The sequence below is a fragment of the Oncorhynchus nerka genome, linkage group LG4 (genome assembly GCF_034236695.1).
Source record: "Oncorhynchus nerka isolate Pitt River linkage group LG4, Oner_Uvic_2.0, whole genome shotgun sequence".
Lineage (NCBI taxonomy): Eukaryota > Metazoa > Chordata > Actinopteri > Salmoniformes > Salmonidae > Oncorhynchus > Oncorhynchus nerka.
This window is the reverse complement of record NC_088399.1, coordinates 4,942,032-4,957,042: the sequence shown is the minus strand read 5'-3', so window position 1 is coordinate 4,957,042 and position 15,011 is coordinate 4,942,032. Positions and strand designations below refer to the sequence as shown.

General features: G+C 44.3%; 1 protein-coding gene across 4 annotated transcripts in view; it reads left to right on the top strand.

Annotated features, from left to right (window-relative positions):
- The first annotated feature begins 777 nt into the window (after positions 1–777).
- The window catches only part of LOC115127297 (uncharacterized protein KIAA1958), a 54,928-nt gene continuing 40,694 nt past the window's right edge, over positions 778–15,011 (top strand). For all 4 annotated transcript variants that reach the window (XM_065017160.1, XM_065017159.1, XM_065017161.1 and 1 more), the window contains exons 1-2: positions 778–926; positions 11,798–12,025. In XM_065017160.1, the coding sequence (XP_064873232.1) occupies positions 11,819–12,025 (207 nt within the window). In that variant the 5' untranslated portion in view covers positions 778–926; positions 11,798–11,818. The remainder of the gene's footprint in view (positions 927–11,797; positions 12,026–15,011) is intronic.

Here is a 15,011-nt window from a genome sequence, read left to right as displayed (position 1 = left end):
GGAGAAACTCCCCAAATACAGGTGTGCCAAGCTTGTAGCTTCCTACCCTAGAAGACTCGAGGCTGTAATCTCTGCCAAAGATGCTTCAACAAAGTACTGAGTTTGTGATACATTTACATTTGTCAATTAGCAGACACTTTTATCCAGAGAGACTTGCAGTAGTGAGAACATTCATTTTAGCATACTAAATGTGCTATGTTTTTTTTTTTTTTTTCATACATTTGCAAAAAATTCTAAAGACCTGTTTTTGCTTTGCCATTATGGGGTATTTTGTGTAGATTCATGAGGAAAAAACAGTTGAATACATTTTAGAATAAGGCTGTAACGCAACAAAATGAGGATGCACTGTACATTAACCAGATTTATTTGTGGGCAAAGTTGATTACCATTACCGGTGGAGGGTTCTTATCAACAGTCTAAACCCATCTACATTTTCTAGAAATAAAATTAAAAAGCAGCTAGTGTGAGTTATTTTTGAATTCCCCCGATTGATTTAATGAATGTAAACATGTTTTTAAGATTTTTAAAAAAAAAGTTTAACTTTCCAGTTTTGTTAATATAAATATACAATGAGCCTAACATCAACCCATACGTTGTCCTCAGTTTTCTCATCCTTCCACATGTTTTGTACATGTTACAAATTGTCCTGTATTTGTATTTATCAATAAGATTATCATTTTCATCTCTCATAACAACACGATGACGTAGCTACATATCCGAATCGACGTATTTCCGGTAAGGCCTCGTTTTATTTCTATGTTTTGGAGAAGAAGAAGAAGAAGAAGAAGAAAATATCTCCCACTATCCAGCTAGTCGGAGTGGTCTATCGCTTGCTTTGACCGCTGATTGTTACTTATAATCATCCCAAACAACTCCTTCCTTTTATATTAGAAGAAATAGCTATATGAAGAGTCTCCGGTGTAAAGGTACGTGTTTATTGACAATAACAGAGAGATAGGCGTCTCTTTGTTCTATGATTCGGATCACGCTAACGACCGTAGCTAGCTAGCTAGTTAGCCGTAGACGAAAGCCAGCTTCATATTCGGGCTGCTGTTTCATTTGAAATAGCTGAATAGCTAGCAAGATAACTGGCTAGCTCGGGTGTGTTATGTTAGCCGCGGGCCCAGCTAGATAATTAGCAAGCTAGATAGATAGCGATATGCAGAATGGTTGAAATGACTAGCCAGCCCAGAATAAACATATCAATGCGTTAGCCACTGATAACGATATGGGCTATGAACACTATTTGATCTGTGTTGCTAAATATCTAGTAATTGTAACAGTAGGCCGTTCTTTGCCTTAGTTGTCTTATGCTCGGTATACACTACACGACTTCTGAAATCGTAAAAACTTGGACGTGCTCCCATTTCCCGATGTCCTTGTCCCCAAATCTTTCTTCCCAATCCATCCTCAAATCACAGGACGAGGGTGTTCACATTAATTACACAATGAGTCCCTAGTTGATCCTGTCCTGCTTTTCTCGGTTGTCGTAGGAAGAAAACAAATAGGTGCAGAAACATTTTTTTTTAAGTATTGAGGCGCAGAATATGGTCTTGATTTCATGTCGGTATATATATTTTTTTATTTCTGTCATGTAATGTAGGACACTGATGTAATATTGGTTCGTTTTGCCTGTTGCCTCGGGTGAGTGGAGGTTTTACGTAAGTACCAAGGATTCTGTGGTTTCTCTTGCAAAAGTGATTGCTTTTGATAAAACGTATTTTTCTTCCTTCCCAATGAACTAAATTAGAAAATGTTAAAATATGTATTTTATGTAAAATATATGTATGTTTATGGACGATGCACCATGCTGCCTTGTTGACAAAATGACAGAGTTGTTCCATTTGAGAAGGACATGCCTCCCTCCCCGTTTTCGCCAGATGTGACAGGCATCGGCCCGGGCTCAACATAATTGAATCCGCCCATTGTTTTCGTCTCACATGCTGAATGCTCAATGGCTATTGGGAGCAGTCCTTGCCCAATCATGCTGTAGCACTGCTCATACTATAAAATGCAAACCCAAAATGTAGGATATGTCAGAAAATGGTCAGGACATCCGACAGGGGTCTGGAGAACAGAACAGCCATCATTGGTTCGTCCCTGACCTGCTCAAACTATGCGAGTCTCGATGTAATGATCCTAGCCCAAGTTCATAGGATTTCAGCCAGATCATGAATATTCGTCTGAGATGGCAAAAATGTAGCGAATTCATGTTAAGGTTGTGTAGTGTATGGCCCGGCCTTAAACCCTCTACAGCAGTGGTCACCAAACTACGGCCCGCGGGCCGGATTTAACCTGCCCGTCAGCACATTTGGCCCGGCCCTCTGAACAATACCAGAGACGCTATCGAATTTTTTTCCTATTTGGCCTCCAGAAAAAAAATCCTAGGCCCGGCCCTGTCAAAGAGAGAACGGAATAATGGCGAAAAGGTTAGGTAAGAGAAAAATTGATTCAGAATGCAGGGTATTTAACCTGCAGTGGACAAACAATTTTTTTTTTGTTCAATGCAAAGAAAAGGCTGTTTGTCTCATCTGTCAAGAGACGGTGGCGGTATTCAAAGAATACAATCTTCGCCGACACTATGAATCCCGTCACAAAGACAAGTACGATAGCTTGCAAGGCCAAATACGAGCAGACAAACTCTCAAAGCTAAAAAGTGGACCACTATCTCAGCAGAATACATTTGTACGCCAAGCTCAGCTGAACCAGGCATCCGTTCGGGCCAGCTTTCGGGTTGCTAAACTGATAGCAAGAAGCGGTAAGCCTTTCACTGACGGAGAGTTTGTTAAGAAATGTATGGATGCTGTCGCGGAGGAGGTGTGTCCCGAGAAGAAAGATGCATTTAATGCCGTAAGTCTGTCGGCGAGTACAATCACCAGACGCATTGAAGAAATCGGGAGTAATGTATATGCCCAGCTGCAGCAGAAGACGAAAGAATTTGACTTTTTTTCATTAGCACTGGATGAGAGCACGGACGTGCAAGACACAGCGCAACTTTTTTTAAAAGTTGGGCTCGTTCAGTGTAACAGGGTCGTAGGTCGTAGGCTCTGACCGTTCTGGTGGTGTATTCATCGTGTCAGGTGTTCCGAGCTGATCCCAGTGACTGACCAATAGGAACACTTGAGTATGCACACAATTAGTCAGAATAATATAATAGTTTGATTTTAAACATTTACATGCTGTGCAAGAAGGAACGATTTCCCTAATAATCTTGTTTACATGATGGGATTTTGATAAATGCAGAAAATATCCAAACAAAATTAAACGTTCTACCATGTTATTTTGGGGAAGCTTCTTTTGATTCTGTCGTGGGTGGGACATATGAAGTTTGTTTGTGTAAACTTTTTTTTAAAGGTGCATACGTTCGGTTTTTCTGAACTCACTTCTGTCGCGCATAACCGTAGAGAGAGGCTTGCGCTGCCGGTACACCACTGGTGTTGACGTAAGCCTGTACCAATTTAACCAGCTTGATATCAAGATTTTTAAATTAACATCGCACACAGTGATGTGATAATGGTAAAAGACTGAATCTGACGTACAGTCTGCACAAAGGCCTTAAACTCAACTCTACGAATTACTATGGAGTTGAGCAGTGGCGAGTGGACTGTTGCTGGCAGATTGTAACGTTAGCCATTACAGGATAGTAGGCAGGGCAAACGCTGGTAGATCATCAACAAATACATCGCAGTGTGTTTTTGGACACATTCAGCAGCTTTTACCAGATTAAATACAATACCATTGGAAATCAATGTTAAAAATTCAGTTGTATATTTATAACTTAAATTGAAAATTATGCTGTCAACTGCTTCTGTTTTTAATTAAAAAAAAAATGGTTGGTCACGTCACAGACGCCAAGCCCCTCCCCATGCCACTCGCAACAGACAAAAAATTTAATCATTTTTCCTCTTTGACAACAAGCAGTTTTAACTTGCTATTTTGCATTTGAGGTTTGGTCCAACACAATCGGTCATATGGACACCGAAACACATTGAGACACTATTTGACTGGAATAGAGGAGACCTTGACCTTTCTAATAATACCCTATTTATGTCTCAACTCCCAACATGTCAAACAAAGCAGACCCTACTAACACGAGAGGATCAATGAACATGTGGAAAATCAATCAAATGTATTTATAAAGACCCCTTTTTACATCAGCCGATGTCACAAAGTGCTTTGCAGAAACCCAGCCTAAATCCCCAAACAGCAAGCAATGCAGATGTAGAAGCACGGTGGTTAGGAAAAACTCCCTAGAAAGGCCAGAACCTAGGAAGAAACCTAGAGAGGAACCAGGTTCTGAGGGGTGGCCAGTCCTCTTCTGGCTGTACCAGGTGGAGATTATAACAGAACATGGCCAAGATGTTTAAACGTTCATAACCAGCAGGGTAAAATAATAATAATCACAGTGTTTTCAGTTCACCGGTATGGGGTCCAGCATGCTCGGGGCATTACTGACTCAAATGAATGAGATGGTTCTGGTGTAGTACAGAGTTTTTAAAATTTTTAACAAACCTTAACTTGGTGATACCATCTCAGTTCTTAGTTCTCCTATCCTCTAAAATATAAGTTTTCCTGTTTACAGGTTTGTTTTGATTTTGGAGCAAAAAAATGTTAAAATAAACCAATCTGCTAGGTAGGCACCTCTGACTACATCGAGTCGCTGTCAGTTCATACGTTTGTCCTGTGTAAATGCGTTCTTTTCTGTGGGTGCTGCAATCTGTCGTGTTTTAGTCCTGCCAAGGGAGTGGGTGTTAATGACTAGATCCCATTTAGCCCTGCCAAGGGAGCGGGTGTTAATGAATAGATCCCATTTAGCCCTGCCAAGGGAGTGGGTGTTAATGAATAGATCCCATTTAGCCCTGCCAAGGGAGTGGGTGTTAATGAATAGATCCCATTTAGCCCTGCCAAGGGAGTGGGTGTTAATGACTAGATCCCATTTAGCCCTGCCAAGGGAGTGGGTGTTAATGACTAGATCCCATTTAGCCCTGCCAAGGGAGTGGGTGTTAATGACTAGATCCCATTTCGCCCTGCCAAGGGAGCGGGTGTTAATGAATAGATCCCATTTCGCCCTGCCAAGGGAGCGGGTGTTAATGAATAGATCCCATTTCGCCCTGCCAAGGGAGCGGGTGTTAATGAATAGATCCCATTTCGCCCTGCCAAGGGAGTGGGTGTTAATGACTAGATCCCATTTAGCCCTGCCAAGGGAGTGGGTGTTAATGACTAGATCCCATTTAGCCCTGCCAAGGGAGCGGGTGTTAATGCAGAATGACTAGATCCCATTTGGCCCTGCCAAGGGAGCGGGTGTTAATGCAGAATGACTAGATCCCATTTGGCCCTGCCAAGGGAGTGGGTGTTAATGCAGAATGAATAGATCCCATTTCGCCCTGCCAAGGGAGTGGGTGTTAATGACTAGATCCCATTTAGTCCTGCCAAGGGAGTGGGTGTTAATGACTAGATCCCATTTAGCCCTGCCAAGGGAGTGGGTGTTAATGACTAGATCCCATTTAGCCCTGCCAAGGGAGTGGGTGTTAATGCAGAATGACTAGATCCCATTTAGCCCTGCCAAGGGAGCGGGTGTTAATGCAGAATGACTAGATCCCATTTAGCCCTGCCAAGGGAGCAGGCGTTAATGACTAGATCCCATTTCGCCCTGCCAAGGGAGTGGGTGTTAATGCAGAATGACTAGATGGCCCTGCCAAGGGAGCGGGTGTTAATGCAGAATGACTAGATCCCATTTAGCCCTGCCAAGGGAGCAGGCGTTAATGACTAGATCCCATTTAGCCCTGCCAAGGGAGTGGGTGTTAATGACTAGATCCCATTTCGCCCTGCCAAGGGAGTGGGTGTTAATGACTAGATCCCATTTAGCCCTGCCAAGGGAGTGGGTGTTAATGACTAGATCCCATTTCGCCCTGCCAAGGGAGTGGGTGTTAATGACTAGATCCCATTTAGCCCTGCCAAGGGAGTGGGTGTTAATGCAGAATGACTAGATCCCATTTAGCCCCTGAATAGTTAATGATAAGCTGTAGACCACACTGTCTACCAAGAGAGTTCTCATCTGTATTATTCGTAGCCGTCTATTGACCACCACAAAGTGAAGCTGGCACTAAGACCTCTCTCAACCAACTCTATAAGGCCATAAGCAAAGAAGAAAATGCTCACTCAGAAGTGGCACTCCTAGTGGCCGGGGACTTTAAGGCAGGCAAACTTAAATCAGACAGATGACCTATTACTGCTCGGCATCTGCCCGTAAGGCGCTACAGAGGGTGGTGTGAATGGCCCAATGCATCACCGGTGGCCAAGCTTCCTGCCATCCAGGCAGTGTCAGAGGAAAGCCCATAAAATGGTCAGAGACCACACGGCAAGTGATACTGGAGCGCCGAGTCTCGGACCAAAATGCTCCTTCACTGTTTCTACCCCCCCCCCCCCCCCAAAAAAAAACCATAAGACTGTTGAATAATTCATAAAATCGCCACCGGACAATTTATATTGACCCCCACCCCCGCTCCCCCTCCCTTTGTTTGTAACCTATGCATAGTCACTTTGCCCCCACCTACATGTACAGATTACCTTAACTAGCCTGTACACCTACACCCTGACTCTGTACTGGTGCTCCCTGTATATAGCCTCCACATTGACTCTGTACTGGTGCTCCCTGTATATAGCCTCCACATTGACTCTGTACCGGTACCCCTGTATATAGCCTCCACATTGACTCTGTACTGGTGCTCCCTGTATATAGTCTCCACATTGACTCTGTACTGGTGCTCCCTGTATATAGCCTCCACATTGACTCTGTACCATAACTCCCTGTATATAGCCTCCACATTGACTCTGTACCATAACTCCCTGTATATAGCCTCCACATTGACTCTGTACCATAACTCCCTGTATATAGTCTCCACATTGACTCTGTACCGTAACACCCTGTATATAGCCTCCACATTGACTCTGTACCGGTACCCCCTGTATATAGCCTCCACATTGACTCTGTACCATAACTCCCTGTATATAGCCTCCACATTGACTCTGTACCATAACTCCCTGTATATAGCCTCCACATTGACTCTGTACCATAACTCCCTGTATATAGCCTCCACATTGACTCTGTACCATAACTCCCTGTATATAGTCTCCACATTGACTCTGTACCGTAACACCCTGTATATAGCCTCCACATTGACTCTGTACCGGTACCCCCTGTATATAGCCTCCACATTGACTCTGTACCATAACTCCCTGTATATAGTCTCCACATTGACTCTGTACCGTAACACCCTGTATATAGCCTCCACATTGACTCTGTACCGGTACCCCCTGTACCGTAACACCCTGTATATAGTCTCCACATTGACTCTGTACTGGTGCTCCCTGTATATAGCCTCCACATTGACTCTGTACCGTAACACCCTGTATATAGTCTCCACATTGACTCTGTACTGGTGCTCCCTGTATATAGCCTCCACATTGACTCTGTACCGTAACACCCTGTATATAGTCTCCACATTGACTCTGTACTGGTGCTCCCTGTATATAGCCTCCACATTGACTCTGTACCGTAACACCCTGTATATAGTCTCCACATTGACTCTGTACTGGTGCTCCCTGTATATAGCCTCCACATTGACTCTGTACCGTAACACCCTGTATATAGTCTCCCCATTGACTCTGTACTGGTACCCCCTGTATATAGCCTCCACATTGACTCTGTACAGGTACCCCTGTATATAGCCTCCCCATTGACTCTGTACTGGTACCCCCTGTATATAGCCTCCACATTGACTATGTACCAGTACCCCCTGTATATAGCCTCCACATTGACTCTGTACCAGTACCCCCTGTATATAGCCTCCACATTGACTCTGTACCAGTACCCCCTGTATATAGCCTCCACATTGACTCTGTACCGGTACCCCCTGTATATAGCCTCCACATTGACTCTGTACCGGTACCCCCTGTATATAGCCTCCACATGGACTCTGTACCGATACCCCCTGTATATAGCCTCCACATTGACTCTGTACTGGTACCCCCTGTATATAACCTCCACATTGACTCTGTACCGATACCCCTGTATATAGCCTCCACATTGACTCTGTACTGGTATCCCTGTATATAACCTCCACATTGACTCTGTACCGTAATACCCTGTATATAACCTCCACATTGACTCTGTACTGGTATCCCCTGTATATAGCCTCCACATTGACTCTGTACCGTAATACCCTGTATATAGCCTCCACATTGACTCTGTACCGATACCCCCCTGTATATAGCCTCCACATTGACTCTGTACCGTAATACCCTGTATATAACCTCCACATTGACTCTGTACTGGTATCCCCTGTATATAGCCTCCACATTGACTCTGTACCGTAATACCCTGTATATAGCCTCCACATTGACTCTGTACCGATACCCCCTGTATATAGCCTCCACATTGACTCTGTACTGGTATCCCCTGTATATAACCTCCACATTGACTCTGTACCAGTACCCCCTGTATATAGCCTCCACATTGACTCTGTACCGGTACCCCCTGTATATAGCCTCCACATTGACTCTGTACCGGTACCCCCTGTATATAGCCTCCACATGGACTCTGTACCGATACCCCCTGTATATAGCCTCCACATTGACTCTGTACTGGTACCCCCTGTATATAACCTCCACATTGACTCTGTACCGATACCCCCTGTATATAGCCTCCACATTGACTCTGTACTGGTATCCCCTGTATATAACCTCCACATTGACTCTGTACCGTAATACCCTGTATATAACCTCCACATTGACTCTGTACTGGTATCCCCTGTATATAGCCTCCACATTGACTCTGTACCGTAATACCCTGTATATAGCCTCCACATTGACTCTGTACCGATACCCCCCTGTATATAGCCTCCACATTGACTCTGTACCGTAATACCCTGTATATAACCTCCACATTGACTCTGTACTGGTATCCCCTGTATATAGCCTCCACATTGACTCTGTACCGTAATACCCTGTATATAGCCTCCACATTGACTCTGTACCGATACCCCCTGTATATAGCCTCCACATTGACTCTGTACTGGTATCCCCTGTATATAACCTCCACATTGACTCTGTACCGTAATACCCTGTATATAACCTCCACATTGACTCTGTACTGGTATCCCCTGTATATAGCCTCCACATTGACTCTGTACCGTAATACCCTGTATATAGCCTCCACATTGACTCTGTACCGATACCCCCTGTATATAGCCTCCACATTGACTCTGTACTGGTATCCCCTGTATATAACCTCCACATTGACTCTGTACCGTAATACCCTGTATATAACCTCCACATTGACTCTGTACTGGTATCCCCTGTATATAGCCTCCACATTGACTCTGTACCAGTACCCCCTGTATATAGCCTCCACATTGACTCTGTACCGTAATACCCTGTATATAGCCTCCACATTGACTCTGTACCGTAATACCCTGTATATAGCCTCCACATTGACTCTGTACCGTAATACCCTGTATATAGCCTCCACATTGACTCTGTACCGTAATACCCTGTATATAGCCTCCACATTGACTCTGTACCGTAATACCCTGTATATAGCCTCCACATTGACTCTGTACCGTAATACCCTGTATATAGCCTCCACATTGACTCTGTACCGTAATACCCTGTATATAGCCTCCACATTGACTCTGTACCGTAACACCCTGTATATAGTCTCCACATTGACTCTGTACCGTAACACCCTGTATATAGCCTCCACATTGACTCTGTACCGTAATACCCTGTATATAGCCTCCACATTGACTCTGTACCGTAATACCCTGTATATAGCCTCCACATTGACTCTGTACCGTAATACCCTGTATATAGCCTCCACATTGACTCTGTACCGTAATACCCTGTATATAGCCTCCACATTGACTCTGTACCGTAACACCCTGTATATAGTCTCCACATTGACTCTGTACCGTAACACCCTGTATATAGCCTCCACATTGACTCTGTACCGTAATACCCTGTATATAGCCTCCACATTGACTCTGTACCGTAATACCCTGTATATAGCCTCCACATTGACTCTGTACCGTAATACCCTGTATATAGCCTCCACATTGACTCTGTACCGTAATACCCTGTATATAGCCTCCACATTGACTCTGTACCGTAATACCCTGTATATAGCCTCCACATTGACTCTGTACCGTAATACCCTGTATATAGCCTCCACATTGACTCTGTACCGATACCCCCTGTATATAGCCTCCACATTGACTCTGTACCGGTATCCCCTGTATATAACCTCCACATTGACTCTGTACCGTAATACCCTGTATATAACCTCCACATTGACTCTGTACTGGTATCCCCTGTATATAGCCTCCACATTGACTCTGTACCGTAATACCCTGTATATAGCCTCCACATTGACTCTGTACCGATACCCCCTGTATATAGCCTCCACATTGACTCTGTACCGGTATCCCCTGTATATAACCTCCACATTGACTCTGTACCGTAATACCCTGTATATAACCTCCACATTGACTCTGTACTGGTATCCCCTGTATATAGCCTCCACATTGACTCTGTACCAGTACCCCCTGTATATAGCCTCCACATTGACTCTGTACCGTAATACCCTGTATATAGCCTCCACATTGACTCTGTACCGTAATACCCTGTATATAGCCTCCACATTGACTCTGTACCGTAATACCCTGTATATAGCCTCCACATTGACTCTGTACCGTAATACCCTGTATATAGCCTCCACATTGACTCTGTACCGTAATACCCTGTATATAGCCTCCACATTGACTCTGTACCGTAATACCCTGTATATAGCCTCCACATTGACTCTGTACCGTAATACCCTGTATATAGCCTCCACATTGACTCTGTACCGTAACACCCTGTATATAGTCTCCACATTGACTCTGTACCGTAACACCCTGTATATAGCCTCCACATTGACTCTGTACCGTAATACCCTGTATATAGCCTCCACATTGACTCTGTACCGTAATACCCTGTATATAGCCTCCACATTGACTCTGTACCGTAATACCCTGTATATAGCCTCCACATTGACTCTGTACCGTAATACCCTGTATATAGCCTCCACATTGACTCTGTACCGTAACACCCTGTATATAGTCTCCACATTGACTCTGTACCGTAACACCCTGTATATAGCCTCCACATTGACTCTGTACCGTAATACCCTGTATATAGCCTCCACATTGACTCTGTACCGTAATACCCTGTATATAGCCTCCACATTGACTCTGTACCGTAATACCCTGTATATAGCCTCCACATTGACTCTGTACCGTAATACCCTGTATATAGCCTCCACATTGACTCTGTACCGTAATACCCTGTATATAGCCTCCACATTGACTCTGTACCGTAATACCCTGTATATAGCCTCCACATTGACTCTGTACCGTAATACCCTGTATATAGCCTCCACATTGACTCTGTACCGTAATACCCTGTATATAACCTCCACATTGACTCTGTACCGTAATACCCTGTATATAGCCTCCACATTGACTCTGTACCGGTACCCCCTGTATATAGTCTCGTTATTCTTATTCTATTACTTTGTATTATTATCTGTGTTTGTCTACTTGGTAAATATGTTCTTCACTGTTAAGGGCCTTTAAGTAAGAATTTCATGGTAAAGTCTACACCTATTGTATTCGGCTTGTGTGACAAAGTTTGATTTGATTTTGATTTGAACTCACACTTCTTCTATTATGAATAAGTAATATACATTTTTCCATAGGGGAAACGGCTCCAACTCACAATGGAAGACTGCTTGCACACTTCTTCAGAGAACCTGTCTAAGCTGGTCCGCTGGGCCCACAGTCACGGCACCATCTGTGCTCTCATCCCGAACCTCAAACACCTGCTTACCGAGGGTTCCCATGGGAACCTGACCGCCATGTGGGGGTGCAGCGCGGGCCACGCCTACCACTGGCCCCTCCCCGCCACCTGTAAAACCGGCCAGAAGGTGGGTGTTTTTGTTTAGTCCCAGATGTTTGTGATTTTGACTGTTCTATTGACAAGCTGAACCTGTTTGGGTTGGCAAGAGGGCAGAAACAGACTGGAGCCCAGGCTAGGCATTTATGGCACTGCAATGTACACTCGGTGGCCAGTTTACACCACCCCGTTCACAAAAATGGTTCGCTCCTACAGACAGTGAGCCACGTGTCCGTGGCTTGCTATATAAAGCAGGCATCGAGGCATTCAGTTACTGTTTTATTGAAATTTAGAATGGGCAAAACAAGTGACCTACACGACTGAGCGTGGTATGATTGTCGGGTGCCAGGTGTGCCAGTTCCAATGCGCCGGTTCTCAGAAACGGCTCCTGGGCTTTTCACGCACGACAGTGTCTAGGGTTTATTGAGAATGCGACAAACATAAAAATATCCGTCCAGTGGCAATCCTGTTGCCAAAAACAGCTTGTCGATGAGATGTCGAAGGAGAATGGCAAGAATCGTGCTAAAAGGTGGTCCACGAACAGGCAAATAACGGCGCAGTACAACAGTGGTGTGCAGAAACGGCTTCTCGGGACACAACTCGTCGGTCCTTTTCACGGATTGGCTATTGCAGCAGACGACCACACCAGGTTCCAATCCTATCAGATAAAAACAAGAGGAAGTGGCTCCAGCGGCCACACGATCACCAACACTGGACAATAGAGTGGAAAAACATTGCCTGGTCCAACGAATCCCGGTTCTTGTTGTCAAGCTGATGGTGCTCAGTATTTAGCATGAGCAGCAGAGCGCTCTGTAAGCAGTATGAGTCATGGCCCCATCCTGCCTGGTGTCAACACTACAGGCTGGTGGCGGTGGTTTAATGGAACGGGGAATGTTTTCCTGGCATGCCTCACGTCCCTTGATACCGATTGAGCAACTTTCCCTGACGAAGTCTGTCTTTTCTGGAGGCAAAGGGGTTTCAACCCAGTACTGTAAGAGTTTACAATGTGGACAGTTTGTTTTTCTGTAAATAATGGGGCCAATGTGTGACATTGGGATAAACATTTCTAAATGGTTTGAAACTAAAATAAAACATATTTTCATGCAGTTCCAAATGTGAACTCGGAGGAATAAAAGTGAATATATGCAAATTGGCCCGTAACTCTGTCTTAACTAAAAAAAGTCTTCAGTTTAATGATAGTAATCAAAGATCTGTAATTAGTATTACACGATTAAACTGATTAATCATGTAACTGTAATTAACTAGGAAGTTAACATTACAAGGTTAAAATTTCCTAATATAACCTTTCAGATATTTTGTCTGATCAATTAGTCTTCGAATTAATGAATTATTTATTTTACCTCGCGTTAGTCTCATTCCAAATGTCGTAAATTGTTGGTTATCTGCACGAACCCAGTCTTCACTATGAGTCATCCATACATCAGTTGTCTTAAATCATTTATTTATTACTAACTAAGTAATTCACAGAAACGCTTAAACAAACAAACAGTCAATATGGTTACAAAAAAAGGGAATGTGTCCTAGTGGGCTAAACCGGCATCGCGGCTTGGTAGACAAAACAGGGAGTGGAGGTCAGCTGAGAAGTCACTACAAGGTGATAATTATAACAATTGAAATGCTAATCCTTTACACATGAACGCTCACTCATTCGGGAACAATTGCAATCAATCAATATATTTACACTCAGTGTGTCGTCTTGATCGCTGGTGAAAAGTGTGTTTCTTTTGTAGAATTGTCCGTCTCTCTCTGTCTGTCGTGGTTAGAGTGGATAGTTCAGAGTGACATTCATGTTGTTGTAGAATGGATGTTTCGGTGGTTGTCGTTCTTCAATGATACCGAATTCCTAGCTGCAGACTAGTATTTAATATCAAAGACTTTGTTCTTATTCTGTCGGTATCGATAGTCTAAGAGTTTAACCACGTGGTATGGTTAAAAGATTCAGCAATGGTCTACAACCTTTGTCCCCTCGTAATGGAGGAAAACATGGTCTACTTGAGAATTTCTCAAAGTTGGGGTTTTATTCGGAATTGCAGAAAAGGGGCTGTCCCAGGGTGCCTGACCCTAACTGGGCTCAGTGGCGGTCCTCTGATTTAGTTAAACTCAAAAGAGAATTGGAGTTTCCTTCATTAAACAGTCCAAAATCACATCACACAATTTTACAAACGGTATCATACTCATTCATCCTATACAACAATTAGATGTAATTACAATTAGATGTAAACCTCATATCTTGGGCTATTATATAAACAGCGTTATGGTAATGTGGCCACACCGTCTCCCATGAGCTTCACCATGTTGTGACAAACGGACCAGTTCGTTGCTGGATTCTTCAACGATCTTCTATACTTTCTCCGGAACCTGAAATTTGTTCGGACCTCAAGTACTGTGAGGTGGAAGAAATTCCTTTGTTCTCTATGAAACTTCACTCTCTCTTATACTGTGTGTCCATGAGGCAGGGGCTTCCCCTCAGGAATTTACGACCTCTCTCTGACCACAGCAGCCTAGTTGAAGGAGGCAAGGGGGAGGCAGGGAGAGGGGGATGGGGCTTGCTGTACCCAAAGAGGGCAACGTCATGACAACTCCATCTATACGACAACACGGGTCTAGGACTGTACGACAACTCAGGGCGAGGACTGTACGGCAACTCAGGGCGAGGACTGTACGACAACTCAGGGCGAGGACTGTACGACTACTCAGGGCTAGGACTGTACGACAACTCAGGGCTAGGACTGTACGACAACTCAGGGCTAGGACTGTACGGCAACTCAGGGCTAGGACTGTACGGCAACTCAGGGCGAGGACTGTACGGCAACTCAGGGCGAGGACTGTACGGCAACTCAGGGCGAGGACTGTACGGCAACTCAGGGCGAGGACTGTACGGCAACTCAGGGCGAGGACTGTACGGCAACTCAGGGCTAGGACTGTACGGCAACTCAGGGCTAGGACTGTACGACAACTCAGGGCTAGGACTGTACGACAACTCAGGGCTAGGACTG